General features: G+C 40.5%; 1 protein-coding gene and 1 long non-coding RNA gene across 7 annotated transcripts in view; one reads left to right on the top strand and one right to left on the bottom strand.

Moving 5' to 3' along the window:
- Amn1 (antagonist of mitotic exit network 1 homolog) overlaps positions 1–14,825 on the bottom strand; it is a 77,700-nt gene extending 62,875 nt beyond the window's left edge. For 3 of the 6 annotated variants that reach the window (XM_033763621.1, XM_010628536.3, XM_010628534.3), the window contains exons 1-3: positions 14,655–14,825; positions 11,681–11,740; positions 1,409–1,541 (exon numbers count right to left, since the gene is read on the bottom strand). In XM_033763621.1, coding sequence (XP_033619512.1) covers positions 1,409–1,541; positions 11,681–11,740; positions 14,655–14,692 — 231 coding nt within the window. In that variant the 5' untranslated portion in view covers positions 14,693–14,825. Of the gene's footprint in view, positions 1–1,408; positions 1,542–6,959; positions 6,999–11,680; positions 11,741–14,322; positions 14,430–14,654 lie in introns of those variants that run through there. The other 3 variants (XM_010628538.3, XM_033763623.1, XM_033763622.1) reach the window with 3 other exon arrangements.
- LOC109118190 lies at positions 14,816–20,002 on the top strand. Its single transcript, XR_002025502.2, has 3 exons — positions 14,816–15,024; positions 17,051–17,221; positions 19,310–20,002. It is a non-coding gene; the product is annotated as an uncharacterized LOC109118190 (long non-coding RNA).
- The last annotated feature ends 32 nt before the right edge of the window (positions 20,003–20,034 follow it).

Genomic DNA, 20,034 nt, shown 5'->3' with positions numbered 1-20,034 from the left:
TTTTTTTTTTTTTTTTTTTTTTTTTTTTTTTTTGGTACTGGGATCAAACTCAGGTCCTTGTGCTTGTGAGGCAGGTGGTGGAACCACTGTGCTAGATCTCTGGCATAAGCTCAGTGATTTTTCTAAGCAACATATTAGCTGCTGTGAAATACTGTAATCCTCATAAAACCCCTGGATGTGGTTACTTTTACCTCCCACTTTACAGTTTAGAGAACTGAGGCTCCATGTCAGAAAGAGTGGCAAAGCTAGAATGTGAATTTGCTATACTTAATGCCTCATGGAAAAGCCAATGAAAGGCAGAGATGTGAGGAAGAAATTAGTGTGGTTGTAGGGAAAGGGAGTTGATACAAACCAGCAGGAAGGAAAGATACCTCCCCAAGAATGGGGCTAGTTTAGAAAAGTGACTTTAACTTTAGATTGTTCTGCATGAGTACATTTTAAAATCAATTTAATAAGCTATGATCAACATTTTATAAGATGGGAATAAAAAGAATAGTGCAGAAAATATCAAAGTACACTGTGTACAGTATTGCACAAAAATGTGTGATTTGTGCATGAGTTGTGATGAAACATCTATTCTTTATTTTGAAAAGTTTATAAACTTTTGAAAACATGGACACGAAGGGTGCTAGTACCATGAAGACAAGGGAAGTAACTGAAAGAATGGTGGGAGTAGTTTTTTGGTTTGTTTTTTTTTTGGAATTATTACACATGTGAAACGGGACTTAAAGAAAAACAAGTTCCCCCCAATCTGATCCCTGCCTTCTGGTACAGATAAAATTGGCAACTGTGTCCTGTAAGCAAAGTTCATGTCATCTTGTTCCCTCGAGATTCATAAAGCTCTGCCTTCTTATAAGGCTAAGTTATAAAATGATCCGCCGGTGTCCTGTTTCTGTAAACTCACTTGCTACATCACTAAAAAGACCAACCCCTTCCACCAAATATATAAAAACTAAAACTTTTCTTTGTTCAAGGCTCTTCCTTTGGACATTAGTCCATTGAACTTGTGTTCACCCAAAACCTGAAATAAAATCTTCCTGTTTCCCAGTGGTCTCTCCTATCTCTTAAATCTCACCAACATATGGACATTTTTATTATCTGGAGGAAAAAGTCCCAGATGATTTGTATTTTTTCTTCTTTCTGTGGGAGGTGGGTACCAGGGATGGAACTCAGGACCTTGTACTTGTGAGATTTGTATTTTAAAATGATTCCTAATTCTACTACATCTCTTTGCTCAAAAAAACTAAAGCCATATCTAAACAGTAAAATACAGATCCATGCACACACTGTAATGTGAACACTTGGGAAGTTGTAAGTTCAAGACAGCCTGGACTACAGAGCAAGATCTTGTCTAAAAAACAAAACAACTCAAAAGACATATACAAGTTTTACAGTTATATACTCTTACCTCATTTATATTTGAATCTGTTATCCGTCCCTTGACACTCATTATTTTAATCAGTCCATCTTTTATGTTGGGAGGCAAAGGCTTAATGTCTGTGATGTACCTGGAAATGGTCTCCACAACATACCAAAGGCATCTGAAATACAAACACAATACAGTAATTACACTGTGCCATTCTGTTTCCTAATGCTTGTCAATGCTTTTTCTGAGCATGAAGGCCTTTTACAAAGTAGTATGCATATTTACTTATATTTACAAATTTGGCTTGACAAGGTTCAAATCCTAGTCTATGTGCAATTACAGATTAGATGTTTTTTCTCCATATTTTTCTCAGAATATCTCATTTATCAAAATGTATTCCAAATGACCATAAGAGTCTTTCCTAAGTCAGTCTAATTCCTAAGACACAGCACCAAGATTTCAGTCTTATACTCCTGGATAAACATTAAACTGCAGCCCTATCTGTTAATAAAACAAGCTCGCTTCACTATTTTTCTTTAAAATTATCTAAGTTAGCCAGATGTGGTATTACACATCCGTAACTCTTGACTACTTGGAAGGCTGAAACAGGAGGATTGCAAAGCTAACATGGTCAACTTAGCAAGACCCTGTCTCAAAAAATAAATGAAAAGCACTGGGGAGAACATCTATATACAAGTTGTAACAGGGCACCTGTTATAGTAGCTTTGTGGTAGAGCACTTGAAAAGCATGCATGATGCCCTGAGTTTGATCCCCAGTATAGTGAAGGAAAAAAAGCTAGGTTAAAACCATTATGTGAGTGATGAAGTCACTAGAGAAAGAACTATCACTACAGGGTTTGCACAGACAATACATATCAAGACACTTGTTCATGTGTAATGTGATCACAGCAGGCAACACCAAGACCCAGAAGGAGCTGTGCTGGCTTCTATGAGGTATTACAGGTGAACCCAGGTGGACAACTGCTGCCAGGGACTGAATTGTTGAGAGCCATTCTACATAAATTTTGGGGAAAAAATCATTTCATAATTAAAGTATGACTATAGCTGTCTAAGGCCCAATGTCACCTTGCCTATGAACTGGCTATGGCATGTGGAAAACAACTCCGTTTTGCCTCCAGTCACAAGTTGAGGCCTCGATGGTCCTGTGATACTGTGATGCTCAAGGGCAAGAGCGCACCAGCTGAAGACATCCTGGTTCTTTGAGAACTAAGCAGTAATTAAAAAAAGAGAAAGAGGCCAGAGATTTGGCTCAGTGGTTTCACTGCCTGCCTTGCAAGTGCAAGGGCCCAAGTTCAATCCCCAGTACCAAAATAAATAAATAAATAAATAAATAAAATAAGAGAAAGGTTACAAGATTTTTATTAGCCTGCATCTTGGCCCACCTACCATTGTGGGAATGCTCTCCTTAACTCCTTCATCAACATAAGATCTCTATGATCTAAGATCCTCATCAACATAGGATCACTGCCACCCCAAGTCACCTGATACTTCCTCCAATTATTGTGTGCACCCAATAAATAATGGCTAACTCAGATTGTCTTTGCCCACTGAAGCACTGACCTCCACCCTCACATACTTTGAAATTACACATCTCCTGTCTTTTTTTTTATTTTTAGCCTCCCACTGTCCCCCTTTCTAGGCAGTTGGAGAACTGATCACCCTCCCATACTGAATGTTTGTGTCCCCCAACCCCCAAATTCATGTCAAAATCTTTAATGTGCTAGTGTTAGGGTATGGGGCCAGAAGGTAATTAGGTGGAGCACATAGGAATGGGATTTGTGCCGTTATATATAACTGGTATCTAGATGTTCTCCCAAAGCCTCATGCAGTTAAGGTGAGGAGTTTCGAAGGTGGCTACAAAAGGGTACATGAACGTGGATTAAGTGTGATACTGAGAGTAAGGGTGTGGACAAAGGAAGCCCTACTTTGGGTGTGGATGGCAACAACCAATAGTCTGGTAGCCTGGATGAAATATAAGGGAGAGAGGGAAGGCAATCTGCTGCCTTTTGCCTGCCTTGCCATGACATGGACTCCTTCTCCCCTGTAAGTCCCCTGTGCCACACCACCCTGCTTTGGAACCAGCCAACTATGGACTGAAACCTCTAAAAACAGCTAAAATAAACCTCTCCTCCCTTAACCTGTGGGCATCAGGTATTTTGTCTCAGCAATGAGAAAAGTAACTAAGACATGCCCTTATCAAAATGACTCTTGGGACATCTTTTGCTTTATTACATGAGGATACAGTAAGTGAGCTGTCTGGAACCTAGAAGAGACCTTCACCCACCTGAAGACCTGAACATGCTAGCAAGCAGATCATCATAAGCTTCTAGTTTACAGGTCTATGAGAAATGACTTTCAATAGTTTATAAGCCACAGTCTAGGGCAGTGTTCTACCAGTGCCTTAAGACACTTACCAATGAAATGAACTGTTATAGAAGAGGAACCACTACTTCTGTAAGAAGTTGAAAATCTGTCCTTTGTTCAGAGGGAGACTTCATCCCTGAAGACTGCCCACACAACTTTGAGAATTGGCCTAGGCAAAGGATAAGAATGCGCAGGTCTGCAGCAGAATGTCTCTCCCAAGAATTCTGCCTGATATGACCTTGTTTGAATACAAATATTTACTAAGTATGTCAGGTACTTGAATTTAACCAACAGAGGTTAAAAGCAAATCTGTTTGTCTTTTACAGCATTTTGGTAAGACTGATTTTCCTTAAAGCAGCAGAAAGCCAACGTGTATTAACGAAGTCAGTGTTTACACCAGGGCCCTACTGGGGAGCAAGTCTGGGATGGAAGTGGGACCAGGAGTTCTCATTTCAGACAGACAGGATGTGATCAAAGTCCAGCCCAACTTTCCTCTTTTTTGAGATTAGGCTTGGCTATTTTAGATCTACTTTATTTTTAAATAAATCTTAGAATCAGCTTGTCAATTTCTGCACAAGTCGGCTGGAATTCTGAGAGGATTATGTTAGATCTGTAGATCAATTTACAGGTTCTTACCATCTGTCACAGGATGAATTGTCTCCTCAAAATGCACCCTGATGTTCTAACCCCTAGTAATCTAAAATGTGACTATGTTTGGAAGTACAACCTTTAAAGATATGATTAAAAAGAGGCTTTAGGATGGGCTCTAATCCTATCTGACTGGAGTTTTTACAAGAGGCCATCTGGAACCAGAGATCAAGGATGCCTATGAACAGAAGGAAGACCATATACAAATATACCATAAAAGCGTCCATCTGCAAGGGAAGGACCTTAGGAGAAACCAAACCTGCCACTGCCTTCATTTTGGAACTTCCAGCCTCCACTGTGTGGAAATAAATTTCTGTTTAAATCACCCAGGCTGTGGCATTTTACTATGGCAGCCTAACAAACTAATAAATCAACTCTTAAAAAATTGTTGCCCGGCCAGGCATGGTGGCACACACCTGTAATCCCAGCACTTGGGAGGCTGAGGCAGGAGGATCACTGTGAGTTCAAGACCAGCCTGGTCTACATAGTGAGTTCCAGATCAGTCTCAACTATATAGTGAGACTGTCTAGAAAAATTAAAAAAAAAAACAAAAAAATTGTCTCAAAATCATGAACATAAAATGGGGTTTAGATCCTAATTTTTTAACAGATTTTTAATTTTCAATGTGTGTTTTGTGCTTTATTAAATGTAACATTGACTGATATTGGGAAAGCCAGGGATGATCCCCAGATTTTTTTCTAGGTTTTTTTTTTTTTTTTGGTACCATGGATCTAACTCGGGCTCTTACATTTGCAAGGCAGGTGCTGGGACCACTGAGCCAAGTCCCTGGCCCCCCAGCAGTTTTTTAAAAATGTAGTACTGAGGATTGCATCCTGGGCCTTCCCACTAAGCTACATTCCCAGTCCTTCTGTTCTTGAGACAGGGCCTAAGTCTTTAAACTACCCATGATGAGGATGAACTTGCAGTCCTCCTGCCTCAGCATCCAAGCATGTATGGATTACAGGTGTGCACCACCATGCTCAACTCCCTAACCCTTATTTTTTGAGGCAAGGTCTTCCTAAATTGCCTGGACTGGCCTCAAATGTGCAATCTTCCTGCCTCACCTTCCAAAGCCCTGAGCTTACAGGTTTATGCCCTCATATCCAGCTTTTTATTCCTTTTGATGAAACTATGAATGAAACTGTTTTCTTAGTTTTATTTTCAGTCTGATCATTACTAGTTATTGGCATGTAATTGATTTTTATGTTAATATTGTATCTTGGAATCTTACTGATGTATTTATTAGTTGGATTTTTTTTTTTTTTTTTTTTTGTGGTTTTTTTTTTTTTTTTTTTTTTTGAGACATGGTCTCACTGTGTATTCCAGGCTGGCCTAGAACTCCTGGAGATCTTCCTGCTTCAGCCTCTTGAGTGCTGGGATTGTAGGTGTATGCCATCATACCCAGCTTAGTTGAAATAATTTGGCATAGAGGTGTCTTAGATTTTCTATACACAAGATCATGTCCTTTGTTATATTCCTTTACAATCTGTTTCACTTTATGCAACTTCATTTTCTTGCTCAACCATCCATCCTAACAATAATCACCAATACAATGTTAAATAGAAGTTGCAGGAGTGGGCATTTTTTCTTATTTCTGATATTAGTTCTTTCACCATTAAGTATAAGCTATATGGTTTCTATAGGTTCCCTGTATCTGTTGAGAAAATTCCCTTCAATTTCTACCTTTTGTTTGGTATCAGGATTGAACTCAGAACCTTGTGTTTGCAAGATCGCAGAAGCACTGAGCTAAATCCCTGGCCCTATTGCTCTCATCATGAAGGGATATTGGGTCTTGTTGAATGCTTTTTCTACCCCAACTAAGATGATGCTATAGATTTTACCCTTAATTCTATGAATACAGTGTATTATATTGATTGATTTTCATACGTTGAGCCAAAATACATTACTGAGACAAATTTTCCTTGGTGTCAGGACCTCTTAAAACAAGCTGGGGAGCAGGGTGTTCTATGTTTTGGAATAGTTTGTGAAAAACTTCTATTTAATTTGTCAGGTTCATGATATGATTCCCTCATTCATTCCAGAATCACTGAGTTTTCATTTTGGGGGCAATTTAACTAAATGTTTGTTAATTTTTCTTTTCAAAGAACCTAGTTTTGGTTTCATTGATTTTATTTTTTTCTATTTTTTACTTCATTTATTTCTGCTCTAATATTTATTATTTCATTCCTTCCACTTGCTTTGGGTTTATCTTGCTCTCATTTTCTAGTTTTTGAGGTAAAAGATGAGGTTATGTATTTGAGATATTTCTTGTTTAAATTTTATTATTTTTGAGACAGACCCTCAATACATAGTCCAGGCAGGCCTGGAACTTGCACTCTGCCTGCCTCAGCCTGTTTTGTTTTGTTTTTTTCCCTCAGCCTGTTTTTAGAATATACATGTACAACCACAAATTTCGCTCTAGTGCTTTAATGATAGCCTTTAAGTTTATATATACATCTTAATTTTAAATGACCTCAAAACCATTTTATAATATCCGTGTTTTGTTCTCTGACCCACTGATTGCTAAGAGTGTGCTGCAGCCAGGTGCGGTGGCACATACTTGCAAGTAATCCAAGTACTGTAGGAGGGTAAGGCAGGAGGATCATACATTTCAGCCTCTTAGTGATAACTCAGCAACTTGGTGAGAACCTGTCTCAAAATGAAAAATTAAAAAAGGCCTGAGGACATAGGACAGTTGTAAGGTTACAGATTCCATCTCATTTCACACACACATTTAAAAAAGTGTTGCTTAGCCAAGCGTGGTGGTGCACGCCTATAATGCGAGCACTTGGGAGGCTGAGGCAGGAGGATCGCTGGGAGTTCCAGACCAGCCTGGGCTACATAGTGAGTTCCAGAACAGTCTCAACTACATAGTGAGACCCTGTCTCAAACCCCCCCCCCAAAAAAAAGTGTTGCTTAAAAAACAAGTTGTTACTTAATTTCCACATTTATGTTACTGATACCAAATTATACTCCATTGTGATAAAAAGATTTCATATACTTGAAATAAATTTTAATTTATTTGAAGGTCTATGCTGGAAAATTTTCCACATGCATTTGAGAAAATATATTCTGCTAACACTGAGTGGTTTTAAATGTTGGTTAAACGTTTTAATTGTTTTTTGTGTATAGTTTTTTCCCCCTGTTTTTTAAAAGGGTTGTCAAACCTTTCAACTGTTATTGAATTATGTTTCTCCTTTCATTTCCATTAGTTTTTGCTTTGTGATTTTGGTGCAGTTGTTAAGTGCATATATTTGTAATTGTTATGGCTTTCTGATGGTTGATACTATTTTGATGAAAAATTTTTTTTATCTGCAGTTTTTGTGTTAAGGTATATTTTGCCTGGCATTCATATATTCATTTTATCTTCCTTAATGTTGTTTGCACCATAGGTTTTCACCACCTTTGCTATTGGTAGCCTATACAAACCTTTCAATTCAAAGTGTATCTCTTCTAGTCAGCATAGCTGGATCTTCTATCTAGTGACAGTCTCTGTCTTTTGATAGTTATTTCATATTTATTGTTTTATGTTACAGATGGATTTACATCTGCCACTGTTTTCTGCCTTTTGGTCCTTGATTCCTTCTTTCTGCTTGTTTTGCATTAAGTGAATTTTTCTAATCACATGTAATTCACTATGTTTACTACACATTTATTCCCTTAGTGATTGCTCTAGGGTTATCATATACATTTTACCTAACTTCAGACTTATATTAACTTCACTTTAGTGAAATATAGGAATGTTACTTCAATACAGCTCTATCCCATTTTCCACCATTTATGGGCTATGATTGATAAACATATTACATGTGTGCACGATACAAACTCAACAAGTCCATTGGCAATATTTCATATAATTTTTTTGTCTTTAAAGAAGTTGAGAGAACAGTTTAAAAGAAGCAAATATTCATGGTTTGTTTTATTAACCTCTTACTGCTGACTTCTGGTTTATCTGTTGCATTGGATGAGGCAGCATCTTGCTTTTTTCTTACTTCAATGTAGCTTTGCTCCCACATACCTCCTTAAGAGTATTATTGGTAAACACTCTATTTTTATAGCTTAAAAATTATAAGCACACTGCTTTATGCAGCTACTTTAATAATTAGTGGAGAAGAGCACCAGCAATTTAGCTCAGTGGTTCTGCCGCCTTCCTTGCAAGCTCAAGGACCTGAGTTTAATCCCCAGTATACCTCCAACCCCCGCAAAAAAAATTAGTTGAGAAGAAACAGTTGTACTCATTTTAAAAGTATTTATACAGCTACTTTACCTTTTTTTTTTAAGCACGCACTGAACTGCTTTTAGGGTCACTTCTTCAGCCTGAGGAACTTCCTTTGATTTCTATTTTCTGAGGCTGAGAATTAAATGCAAGGCCTCATACATGCTAGGTAAGTTTTCTCCAAGTGAGCTACATTTCCAGCTCACTAGAATTTCTCATAAGGCCATTTTGGTTGCAACAGATTCTCGGCATTTGCTTAGCTGGGAATGTCTTTATTTCAACTTAATTTTTAGACCATCTTTTCTAGTTATAGTATTCTTGGTTGTGGTTTTCTTTGAGGACTCGCCTTTCAATATATCATCCCACTACTTTCTGCCCTTCCATTGGATAGCATTTGATAAGTCTCATGTTAATCTTACTGGAATTTGCTTATAAATGTGTCCTTTTGTTTTATTGGTGCTTTCAAGTTTTCTTCATCTCTGGTTTCAGCATTTTTAAATTTCTGTATGTGCACCTGTTTACCTTACTTGGCATTCATTAAGCACCTTAGATATGTAAATGAGTGTCTCTCCCTACATTTGGGAAACTCTTTGGTTTTGTTAAGATGGAGTTTGGCTTTTTGTTTTTGTTTTTCTGCGTTTGGTTGTTTTGGTTTTTTGTAGGTGGGTTTCATTTGGATTGAGATAAGTCTCACTATGCACTCTCCATGCTGCCCTTTATCAGTCTGTGCATTTCAAGTACAGGCTCCCAAATGCTGGTTTTATAGGTGTGCACCATACTTAGCAAACTGGTTTTCAATCTACTTGTTCCTGTAATTACTGGCAATGGTACCAAAGATTAGCTGAAAAGTTTAAATTTCCTTGTGTAGGTCAAAATGGATACTATCCTGGACATAGAGTACATCTATGTGTTGAGCCTATGGTGTGCTGCAGCTGGCTGTTTATCACTGAAAGCTTTAAAAGGTTCACCGTCATTGATCTAAACCGTCAGAAACAAGACCTGCAATTCCTCCTGGATTTACAGATAGTTGAGTCTGGAACCTTAGGGTATTGCTGAGGTCAAGACTCCAGTTTGGTCTCATTCTGCTCCCTGGAGCACTGCTGAAAAAAGCTTTAGTTAGATGCTATGTGACACATACAACTATTTGGATGTTTGATCCCAGCGTCTGATGGTCAAATTAACAAGCGTGGCTAAAGGAGTGTCACTCAGCTCATATGAGAAGCCAAGATGATTGCTAGGTTTTATGGCTTACATACATACCCCCCAAAGCCTCAAGTACTCATAGTGGGGAGTTGGGGAGGTGGGTGGCTCTAGGGTGTGCGATGCTGCAATTAAGGGTGCATGATTACTGCCCGCAGTGAACTGTTTCCCCTCTATGATGTTTCTCTGCTGTGCCACTGTCTTGGAGCCAGGTGAATATGGACTAAAAACCTCTACAAAATGTAAGACTTGAATAGGCTAAAGTGACTCCATGCTAATAGGCCAGACTGTGCTTCTTCATATGCTAATTGCTACCTCAGTTAACAGCCCACCCAGGGGCAAATGGTTTGACAAAAGGTGACCGTAGAACATTTCCTGCATAAGATAAGCAATGTGTTTGCAGTCTTGTTCTGTGAATTCCCTGACTCTTTGTTTAGAAAAACCTAATAAAAAGTACCTCAGCCCCTGAGCAGTTGCATCTCTGAGCCACCTGGCTCTGGGAGTGCCATCTGGCCAGACTAATAAAGGTCTCTTTACCATCTAGCCTGGTGTGTTCCTTCCTGGGTTTCTCGGTTCTCCGTCTGTTCCCGGAGCCTCGCTGGGTGTTAGGGCCCAGCATTGTGGAGGCCTTTTAGGCTGTTCACGCTCCATGGAGTGGAAGTGAGACTAGGTCTTACAAAAATGTGAGCTGAAATAAAAATTTTCTCCTTTATTTTGTCTCAGGAACAACAGGAGTAACTGAGACTCCAGAACTTAAGAGGCAGACTGTGGGGAAATGGTCCTTTGTGGACTTTTCAGTCCTGCAATGCCAAGGAGGCAAGGCCCTTTATTTGGCCCACTTCCCAGGGGGTGCATTGATAGTAAAAAGCCCTAAGGGGAAAAATGTCTCCATCCAGCACAAAGAACTTGCTTCTTGAACCCCCCACCCCATCTGTCTGTAAGGCAAACCCCTGTTGTGCAGGCATCTGTCTGGGTTCTCTTCTGCTGCAAGGCTTGCTAAGACAGGAGAAATGACACAAACAAGCTCCTACTAATGTTCATGCTTTCTGCTGAGAAATTAGTAGCAAAGCCCTTCTCTGATCCAGGAGCCTCTGCTCTTCTACCAGCATTCATGAAAGTGCCAGGCTAAAAGCATTGCCTCATCATCACTCCCCTTATATTTTCCTCTGTGCAGAGTTCAACTGTATTTAAAAATATTCCTTTTTCCTATAATACCACCCATTCCTTTGTATCTTGGTCTTTTAGTGCTTTCTTCTTTGAGCTTGACTGTTCAGGCTATGCCATTTGTTAACTACAAAAATGGTTTCCTCTTTCTGCTCTAGTTCCCTCCAGCCATGGAATATTTAAGTACTATGAGGCTAAGTTTTGTTTGTTTGAGACAGGGTTTTACTATGCAGTCCACATCAGTCTCAAGTGCTAGGATTACAAGTATGTACCACCACGCCTTACTGAATGCTACTGATGACTATTAAATAACCCAGAAAGCTGGGCATGGTGGTGCACACCTATAATCCTAACACTTGGGAAACTGAGGCAGGAGGATTGCCAGAAGTTCAAGACCAGCCTAGATTACAAAGTCAGTTCAAGGCCACTCTGAACTACCATAGCAAGACCCTATCTCAAAACCAAAACAAAACAAAACGAAAAAAACAGGTCCAGAAAGACAATCATAAAAAGCTGTTGGTCAGACAAAGCAATTTATTAAATTTACTACAGCAAGAGAGACTGCTTTGATGGGGATTTTGGTGATTTCTCTCTAGGGGAAAGTTAGATAAGAGAATATATACAGAAGGAGTCTGCCAAAAAAGGTATACACACATCAGGAAGAGAAAAATAGTTATTTTTTTTTTAACAGATGGTATTACCTTCGTATGGTGGACCCTAGGGATGTCATATATTGCAGAAGACCCACTACACTGCGATGCCTAGAAAAAAAATTGAAAATGCATGTGCAGCAATCTCAGTAGACCAAGGCTACCCGAGCAGCAGTTCCCAGTACTAATAAATGCCTGGAAGCTAATGGACACCACTTCAAGCACTTCTTGTAATTGTAGAGGCTAAATTATCTCATATTAATCATATTAATCATATTAATCTCATGACGTCTCAGTAAATTTAGTACCGAAATATTTACATAAGGTTTTTCTTTTCTTGAAGTGTGTATACATTTTTTGGCAGACGTGGCATATAAAAATTACTGAGCCACCCATGCAATTTGATTTGCTGTAAATCTCATGGTTAAGACACAATTTACTGGTATTTAGCCAATCAGCTCTATGAAATAATTTCTGGAGAAAAATCTTTCCAGCTCTAATGTATTATATAAAATTGTGGCCTTTTCCGCTCTGCATCCTCCTCCATAAACTTACTCATGGCTTCACTTATCACTTAGAAAAATTTACTCCCAATTTTAGCCTCAACTCCTGATCTTTCTTTCAGATTGGAAATTATATTATCACTGCCTTCTTGACATTCCTACTGATAGTCTGACTTGTCTTCCCCAGGAGACTTCCTCTGCTGTAATTGTTTGCCATCATCTTCCCAGCCAATCAAAGCTGAACACTTGGGTGATCTAATTCTTTCCTTGGTTCCTCTATTCAAAGCTACTCTCAGATCAGTGCTATCAACTCGCAAGGATGTACACCAAGCACTGTTTCCTCCATAGAGGAGGACACACTAGACGGACTAAGCAATGTACTCAGAGACACTGCAGAATGACTCTAGCTCAAGACCTGTACTTTGCTACAAACCAGAAGCTGCCTGTGGACCAACTGCCAGCCTCAGGCTACACTTGCCCCCAAAGGGTAAAAAACTAAGGTTTTAAGGGCAAATATGGACCTTTAGTGGGGGGACAGATGTGCTACTGTGACAATGTAGGCCACCTGGTCATCTTTTTTGCCTTACTTCCAAGTTTTGGATTATTTTATGGACTTGGGTTTCATTTTCTCTTTTCACTCAGTACTGTGGTTTAAAGTTCTATTCACATGAAAATAAAAATAATTATTCTTATTTTCTGTGGTTCTAGTAATTGAACTCAGGGAGTGCTGAGTTACACCCTTTTTATTTTGAGACAGGGTCTCACTAACTTACCCAGGCTGGCTTCAAACTTTCAGTCCTCCTTCCTTCACCTCCCAGCTAGCTGGGATCACAGATGTGCACCCCATGCTCTGCTTCTTTACTTTTCTAATAATATCATAGACAGCTAAGTTAGGTGGGAGTTAAAATAGGCAGTCAGACAGGGTTGAGCCCTTGAGTCAGGTGGAAAGGTGAAAACACATACACGTGGGCTCAGAGATGCATCAGCTGGAGGCAAAGCCTCAGGATAACAACAAAAGGACCAGGCCTAAATAGTTCCATGGAATAAGTGATGACACCTGGTCCAGTAAAGTCTAGCTCGGCCTCAGTCACCTCAGTGGATGACGGAGACCCCCAGACCCATTAACCTACCTGAGAAGTTCTCTGTTCTTTCCACGCACACTTGCTACTTGACTTGCCTCCCCCTTGGATCACTGTAATTTAAGCAACTGCACTTGTAACCTTATTGGTTAATCACAGCTGTAACATATGTTGTACCTATGTGGGTTCTGCTCTACAAAACTTCCACGTTAAAGTGGGATCCTCAGGTTGGGGATTTAGCTCAGTGGTTCTGCCGCCTGCCTCCCAAGCTCAAGGACTGGAGTTCTATCCCCAGCACCAATAAATGAACAAAGTGGGGGTCCTTGGCTACCCGTTTGGGTGCCCTCCTGCCTCTTAGGAGCTACCCTCTCAATAAACATTTTCCTACTCTTACCTCTGTTGTTCCTATAATTCATTGATTTTAGAGAATACAAACTCAGCATACCGGACCTTTAACAGGTAGGGGGTGTAGTATTTTCATATTTCATCTCCTGTATCAATTACATGGATTCATGTTTCACTACACTTTTATTCCTAATGTGTCCTCCAGTCAAACTGGAATACCACCTTCAGGTCTTCTCACATCTTATTATTCAACTTCCTCTTGGGTGGTTTCTTTGAACGTGCAATTGTCAGGTGCTATCAATCTTCCAATAGACAACCTTCTCCTAGTCTTGTATTTTCTTCTCCTCATCAGAAAACTCAAAATACCTTGCTAATTCCTCTTTCCTAGCAACCTTCTAAGATTGGGATACACGTGTAAGTAACTGTAATAACGGTAGAACAATCTTAGAAGGTTGCACCTCCATCACACTTGCTACTTTGTACAACCTTCAGTATAGGGACTCACTTCCAGATATGTGCTCTTTAAATACGTGCTGGATCGAATACTAAAAAATTCTTAAAAACAAAAACCAAAAAAAAAACACCCTGGATATCTGGAAACAAAAGAACTAATTCTGGCCATGCTAATACACAATGCCAAAACCTATCCTCTTAGAGGGTTTTCCATAAATTGGGACTGGTCTGCTCAGCCTCAATCTGTGCGGATTTTTTTTTTTTTTTTGGGTTTTTTTTTTTTTTTTTTTTTTTTAAGACTACGGTGACTGACCGAAAGCTCCCGGAATGAAGCGATTGCCATGGTAACCATAATTTCCCGCACAGATTCGGAGGGTGAAATTGTGGCAGTAAGTAACCCGTGGCGGTGCTGACTGATTGGAAGGCCCCTTCCGGGCTCCCGGGTGTGGAGCGCACTACGGCTAAGCGGCGAGAGCAGCTGTTTCCCGGGAAAACTGCACTTTAAACTGCAGAAGCCCTCTGCAAAGTGCGTTTGTGTTCTACAACCAACCTCCGCGGGCAGACGATGCGCCCGGGATTCGGGACCGAGGTGGGGAGCGGGCAGGGGACCCACAAGGAGAGCAGCAGGGGGCGCGGCGTACTCACAGATCCAGGAGCCGACTGACCCGCCCCGGACTCCACATTGCGGTCGTTGCCCAGGGAAGCCTCTTCAGCGGCCCGGGACCTGCAGCCTAGCCCAGGGGACCGTCAGCCAACTCTCAGCCGCGCGCCGCGCGTAAATCCTGGCTATGCTAGAGGCTACGGAGGAAGAGAACGCCCTTGGGGCGGAGCCACGGCGGGCTGCGCGGAAAGGGCTGGGTGTAGTAAAATGCAGAGACGCCCTGGGCCCAGGGCGGGCGAGGCGCGAGTACCAGTCCATCCTTCTGGCGCGCGTCCCTGCACTGCGCCTGCGCGGCCTCTCTCGAGTCCGAGTCCACCGCTCCTGGTCATAACTGAGGCGCCTGTGACCCGCGCGGTTAGTGCTTGTGTGAATCTCCGGGGTTTTATTTTTTTCCCCCCATAATCCTGTGATTATTCAGTCATTCAGTCTTATTTTATAGATAAGGACACTCCACGGTAAGACAGTGAGAATTTCATTGTGTGCAAGGAGGCGCCCTCCAGTCAGGCCTGGAAGGATGACCGACTTCCTCAGCAGGAATGCGGGTCTCTCCAGTACTTGCTACTTTTTAATACTTTTTCATTCTCCTTCTAGATTAAGTTGCTTTTATTTTCATTTTTTTCCCTTCAGTTCTGGGGATAGACCCCAGGACCTGCACACGGTGTGCAAGCGTTCTACCGCTGAGCTACATTCCTATCCCTTTGAAAAATATTCATGTTTTTGAAATTCTGAGACAAGAGGCTCCCTAAATCCCCGAGGTTGTTGTCAGGGGTTCTGACTCCCGTGGGCTCTTATTATCCCGAAAAAAGAATTGAGCAGGACTTGCAGAAGTGAAAGCATAGTTTTAAGTCGAAAAATGAAACATCAGTACACTCGTGGAGAGATCAAGCCTGGAGAAGCCAGGTGTCAGGGTCTGTAGGAGTGTTTTTGTTGTTATTTTGTTTTTTAAGGGTTTTTTTTGCCCCCAAAATAATCAGTTTTACTTGTAACGGCAAATGGGAAGTACCGACAGGCACCCAGGACTTGGAGCAGAAAGCAAACTATTCACATGGACGGGCCTGGTTGGGATAATTCCTCAGAGAACCAGGCTGCTGTCTTTTGTCCATCTACAGTTTATATAAGATTTGCAAGCAGAAACTTGTACAGGAGCAGAGCAAGCAGTTGATTGGTTACGTATTTGTTACATATAATATTATTATTGATTGGTCTACAGCAAGTTCAAGCTCAGGGTAAGAAACATTAATCTAGGGTAAGATCGGCTAAATAAGGGAGACACATATTTGGAGTACACATCAGTTCAGGGTAGGGTCTGCCAAGGAGGAGCAGATAAAGGAGACGTGTACTTGGATTGGGCATCAGTTCAGGGCAGGGTTGGACGAGGAGGAATTTGCTGGGCTGAAAAATAAAACTGCTCACTGCCACCCTTATCCTGGACTGGTGTCCCTCCTGTGTGTCAGCCATATTATCTTTTTGTTTTTTTAGGACAGGGTCTCACTATGTAGTTGAGACTGACCTAGAAATCACTATGTAGTCCAGGCTGGTCTCAAACTCACAGTGATCCTCCTGCCTCAGCCTCCCCAGTGCTGGGATTACAGGTGTGTGCCACATCTTTCTGTCTGGGCAGAAAGCAGGTTGCAGTGGCACTGGCAGACAGAGAGGAAGAGTTAAGAGATCCTGATGCCTGTGCTCACCAACAGCACCAACCCTCGGTGAGGCACCTGATGGCCTGAGACGAGGGATGTGTCAGAATGCATCAGATAGGGTACGCTACATTGCAGGATGGGTTCAAGCCCTGGGCAGACGGGGAGTCTTGAAGGTGGATATCAAGGTATGTCCTCGTCAGCATTAACAGGGAGTTATGTTCTTGGCAGCACTAGTGATAAATAGGTGCTTACAATAATTTATTATAGACTATAAAACTTGGGAGTTATTAACTCCATTTTCAGATTAACACACACCACACTTTTCATACTAGTCCCATTAATTTTTTTTTTCAGGCCAGGGATTTAGCTCAGTGGTTCTCTGCCTGCCTTGCAATCACAAAAACCAGAGTTCAATCCCCAGTACCAAAAAAAAAAATCTTTTTTGGAGTTTCTTTGTTGTTAAATTTTTATCTTTTATTACTACCTGTTTGTACCTAATAAGCCCATTTCTTATGGTCCCCAAGCATGGCTTAGTCATAGAAGTGGGTGCTATTTGTGGTTTCTAGGGAACTTATCTTGATCCCTGTAGAACCCTACAGTGCCCCCAGTCTTATCTTTATTGGCTGGGTTTTGCCTCCTAGAACAAGTTAATCTCTATAATTTCTTAGGAACTAGCTTTCTTTTTTCCCTCTGCCCTTCAGATACCCTCCTTCCAGGAATTTTTTTGTTGTTTTTTTCAGACAGGGTCTTGCTGTGTAATTTAGGCTGTCTTCGAACTCAAGGCAATCCTCCTGTCTCAGTTTTCCGAGTGCTGGGATTACAGGTATGCTGGAATTTGTTCTCTCTACTTTCTCAGGCTGACCTGGAACTTGATCTTCCTATCTCAGCTTCCTGAGTTGCTGGAATGATAGGTGAGCCACAGAAATTTGATTATTATATGTCAAACTTCCTTTTTTTTTATTGAGTTTATTGGTACTTTTTTGGTATACAGTATCAAACTCCCTTTTGTAAAATCCTTGACTTCTGTCAGAAGCCATTCTGTGTAATTTGGGGGGAAAATCATTACACAATTAAAATATGATTAGGCCTAGTCTTCTTTTCTTCAGGCCAGCTATGACGTACTGAACCATAACTCCATTTTTACCTCCTGTCTTGGCTAGACTGTTTCTCCTCTGCCATGCCACCCTACCTTGGAGCCAGCCAACTGTGGACTAAAATGTCTACAAACTATAAAGCAAATAAACCTTTTATATATATTTTCCCCCTATGTATAACCCCTATGATAAAATTTAGATGGGCATGATAGCGAACACTTGTAATCCAGGCACTTGGGAGGCTGAGGCAGGAGGATTGCTGTGAATTCAAGGCCAGCCTGGAATAGACATTTTTATTAGCAATTCAAGAAAATAAGACTTTCAGAAGTTATGGCTCATCAAATTGAATAATAGGAATTATATTTTCCCCCTATGTATAACCCCTATGATAAAATTTAGATGGGCATGATAGCGAACACTTGTAATCCAGGCACTTGGGAGGCTGAGGCAGGAGGATTGCTGTGAATTCAAGGCCAGCCTGGAATAGACATTTTTATTAGCAATTCAAGAAAATAAGACTTTCAGAAGTTATGGCTCATCAAATTGAATAATAGGAATTTAAAGTTGAGATTAGACAGTTAATTATTAATTGGTGACGAAAATGTTCCTGTCTTTTGATAAACAGGATGTTCCTGTTTTTGTAGTTTATCTCTGGAGGCAAAGCTTCTAGGATTCCTGCCAATCTTAGCTTATCTTGGAATTCAAGGTTATTAGGAATGGAAGTACTTTTTAGAATATGGCAAGTGATTTGTGATCATGGCTAGGTGCCTAAGCAACTTGTCCTTTTTCCTTTCTTCCCTCTGTGTTGAATTTATTTCACTAGTTTCTTCTAGCTCTAATCCTCCTCTGTTTCCTACAGTTGATACCATATAGAGAAAATTTGATTGTCATTTGTTCTGGGTAGGTTATATAAGAATAATAAGCAAAATTGCTTTTCTGAAATAATGGCCATTAATTTATAGTGTAATATATATATGGACACAAAATACATACTAAATGTAAATATATCTAAAATGATTAAGTGTATGTCTTATGTATATTTGTATGCATTCACACAAACGGGATGGGGATAAGCCAGATAAGTCCCAACTGATGTGAAAAAATATAAGCTCCAACCTGTTAGATGTCAAATGGGCTGAGTTTGTGGCCTTAACAATATTGAGGAGTGAAGACGCAAGCCAAAGGAGGGAGTTAGGAGAGTTTTATTGGAAATAAGGAGAGAAGAATAGCTCCTGGGTTTCCAGGGGGTTTCTGAGTGGGTGGCCACTGCGAGTCTTTGTCAGGGGTAATTTATTCAGCAAAGTCACAGTGTGGATACAGTATAGGTCAGTCTACAGCCAACCCTGTAGGATCACAAGTATAGCTGCTTAGCTCATATTGGTCCAATAGGGAAATGAGTCACATAGCAAGGGTGCATGGAAAGAACAAAAGGCATTTTGGGAGAGGGGAGTTTGGATTCTGGCCACCCACCTAAGCGGCTGATGCCTATCTGGACCCATTGGACTAGGTAGTGCTAATTATAAAATAATCTCCAGCTGCTGATAATCTCTAGAGAGGCTCTCAGGCCTGGCTCTCTTAAATTTACCTCTGGCCGCAATTTTGTTATCTATTTTTTTTGTACCCTCGAGGGCCCAATCTCTCTCTGACTGCATATTAATTTTTTTGTTGTTGTTTTTGTACCTGGGATTGAACTTGGGTCCTGAGGCTTGCAAAGCAGGCGGCAGCACCACTAAGCTAAATCCCCGGCCCTGCATATTAATTTTGAACTTAGCTGTCTGTAGTAATAATTTGTTATGCCATAAGTAAGTTGTTATCAAGTGGACACATCCTTAACTCATCCCTGTGAGAAAATAAGGTAGGCTATTTTTTTGTTTGTTTGTTTATTTTCATATCATATTGATATAGGATGCTTGGCATATCAAAGCTTGCTGGGGAAACAAGAGGGACCTGTTAATTACAAGATCCCAGGGCAGCACCAAACAATTCTCAGGACCCCATATGTGGAACTTCTTGAGAGCTCTCGTGAGATGTGAATGGTATAAAAGATGAGATCATGGGGAGCCCGCTCTTGTGACTCTTCATGGTAGCCTACTCTGCGTCTGATGTAGAGTGTCCTTTTATTTTTGGTTTTATCCTTTCCTCTCTTTGGCCCAAGTTCACTATACAGAGCTAGTTTTTCCCTTAACCCATTCACCCTGCACTTTTAAAATAAACTTGACAATTTTTGGCTTGTCTCTGTTTGCTTGAGGCAAGAAGGACCCAAAGTACATTTAATTGGTGAACCATTTCTAAAGGAACTACCCAACAATGATATAATATCAGATTACAAATTGTAAACAATAGTTCCCATGCTCATAGATTCTTAGGCATTGTTAAAAATCTTCCATTGGTTAGAAATGCTTGGTGTAATGTACTTCTATGTAGACTCAATATGTATGGCTCAGAAACCAATAGGAAACAGATGAGGGATCACAAAGCAGATAAGCAAGGAGATATTTATAAAGGGGCTGTTTACAAAGGTATAGGAAGGGACTGAGATGTAGCTCAGTGTTAAAGTGCTTGCCTCATATATGTGAGGCTCTGGATTCAATCCCAGCATCAGGAAAAAAAAAAAAAAAAAAAAAAGGGGG

The sequence above is a fragment of the Fukomys damarensis genome, unplaced genomic scaffold (genome assembly GCF_012274545.1).
Source record: "Fukomys damarensis isolate Sample0158 unplaced genomic scaffold, DMR_v1.0_HiC HiC_scaffold_15, whole genome shotgun sequence".
Taxonomy (NCBI): domain Eukaryota; kingdom Metazoa; phylum Chordata; class Mammalia; order Rodentia; family Bathyergidae; genus Fukomys; species Fukomys damarensis.
The sequence above is the reverse complement of the archived record's forward strand: the minus strand, read 5'-3'. Positions and strand labels throughout refer to the sequence as shown.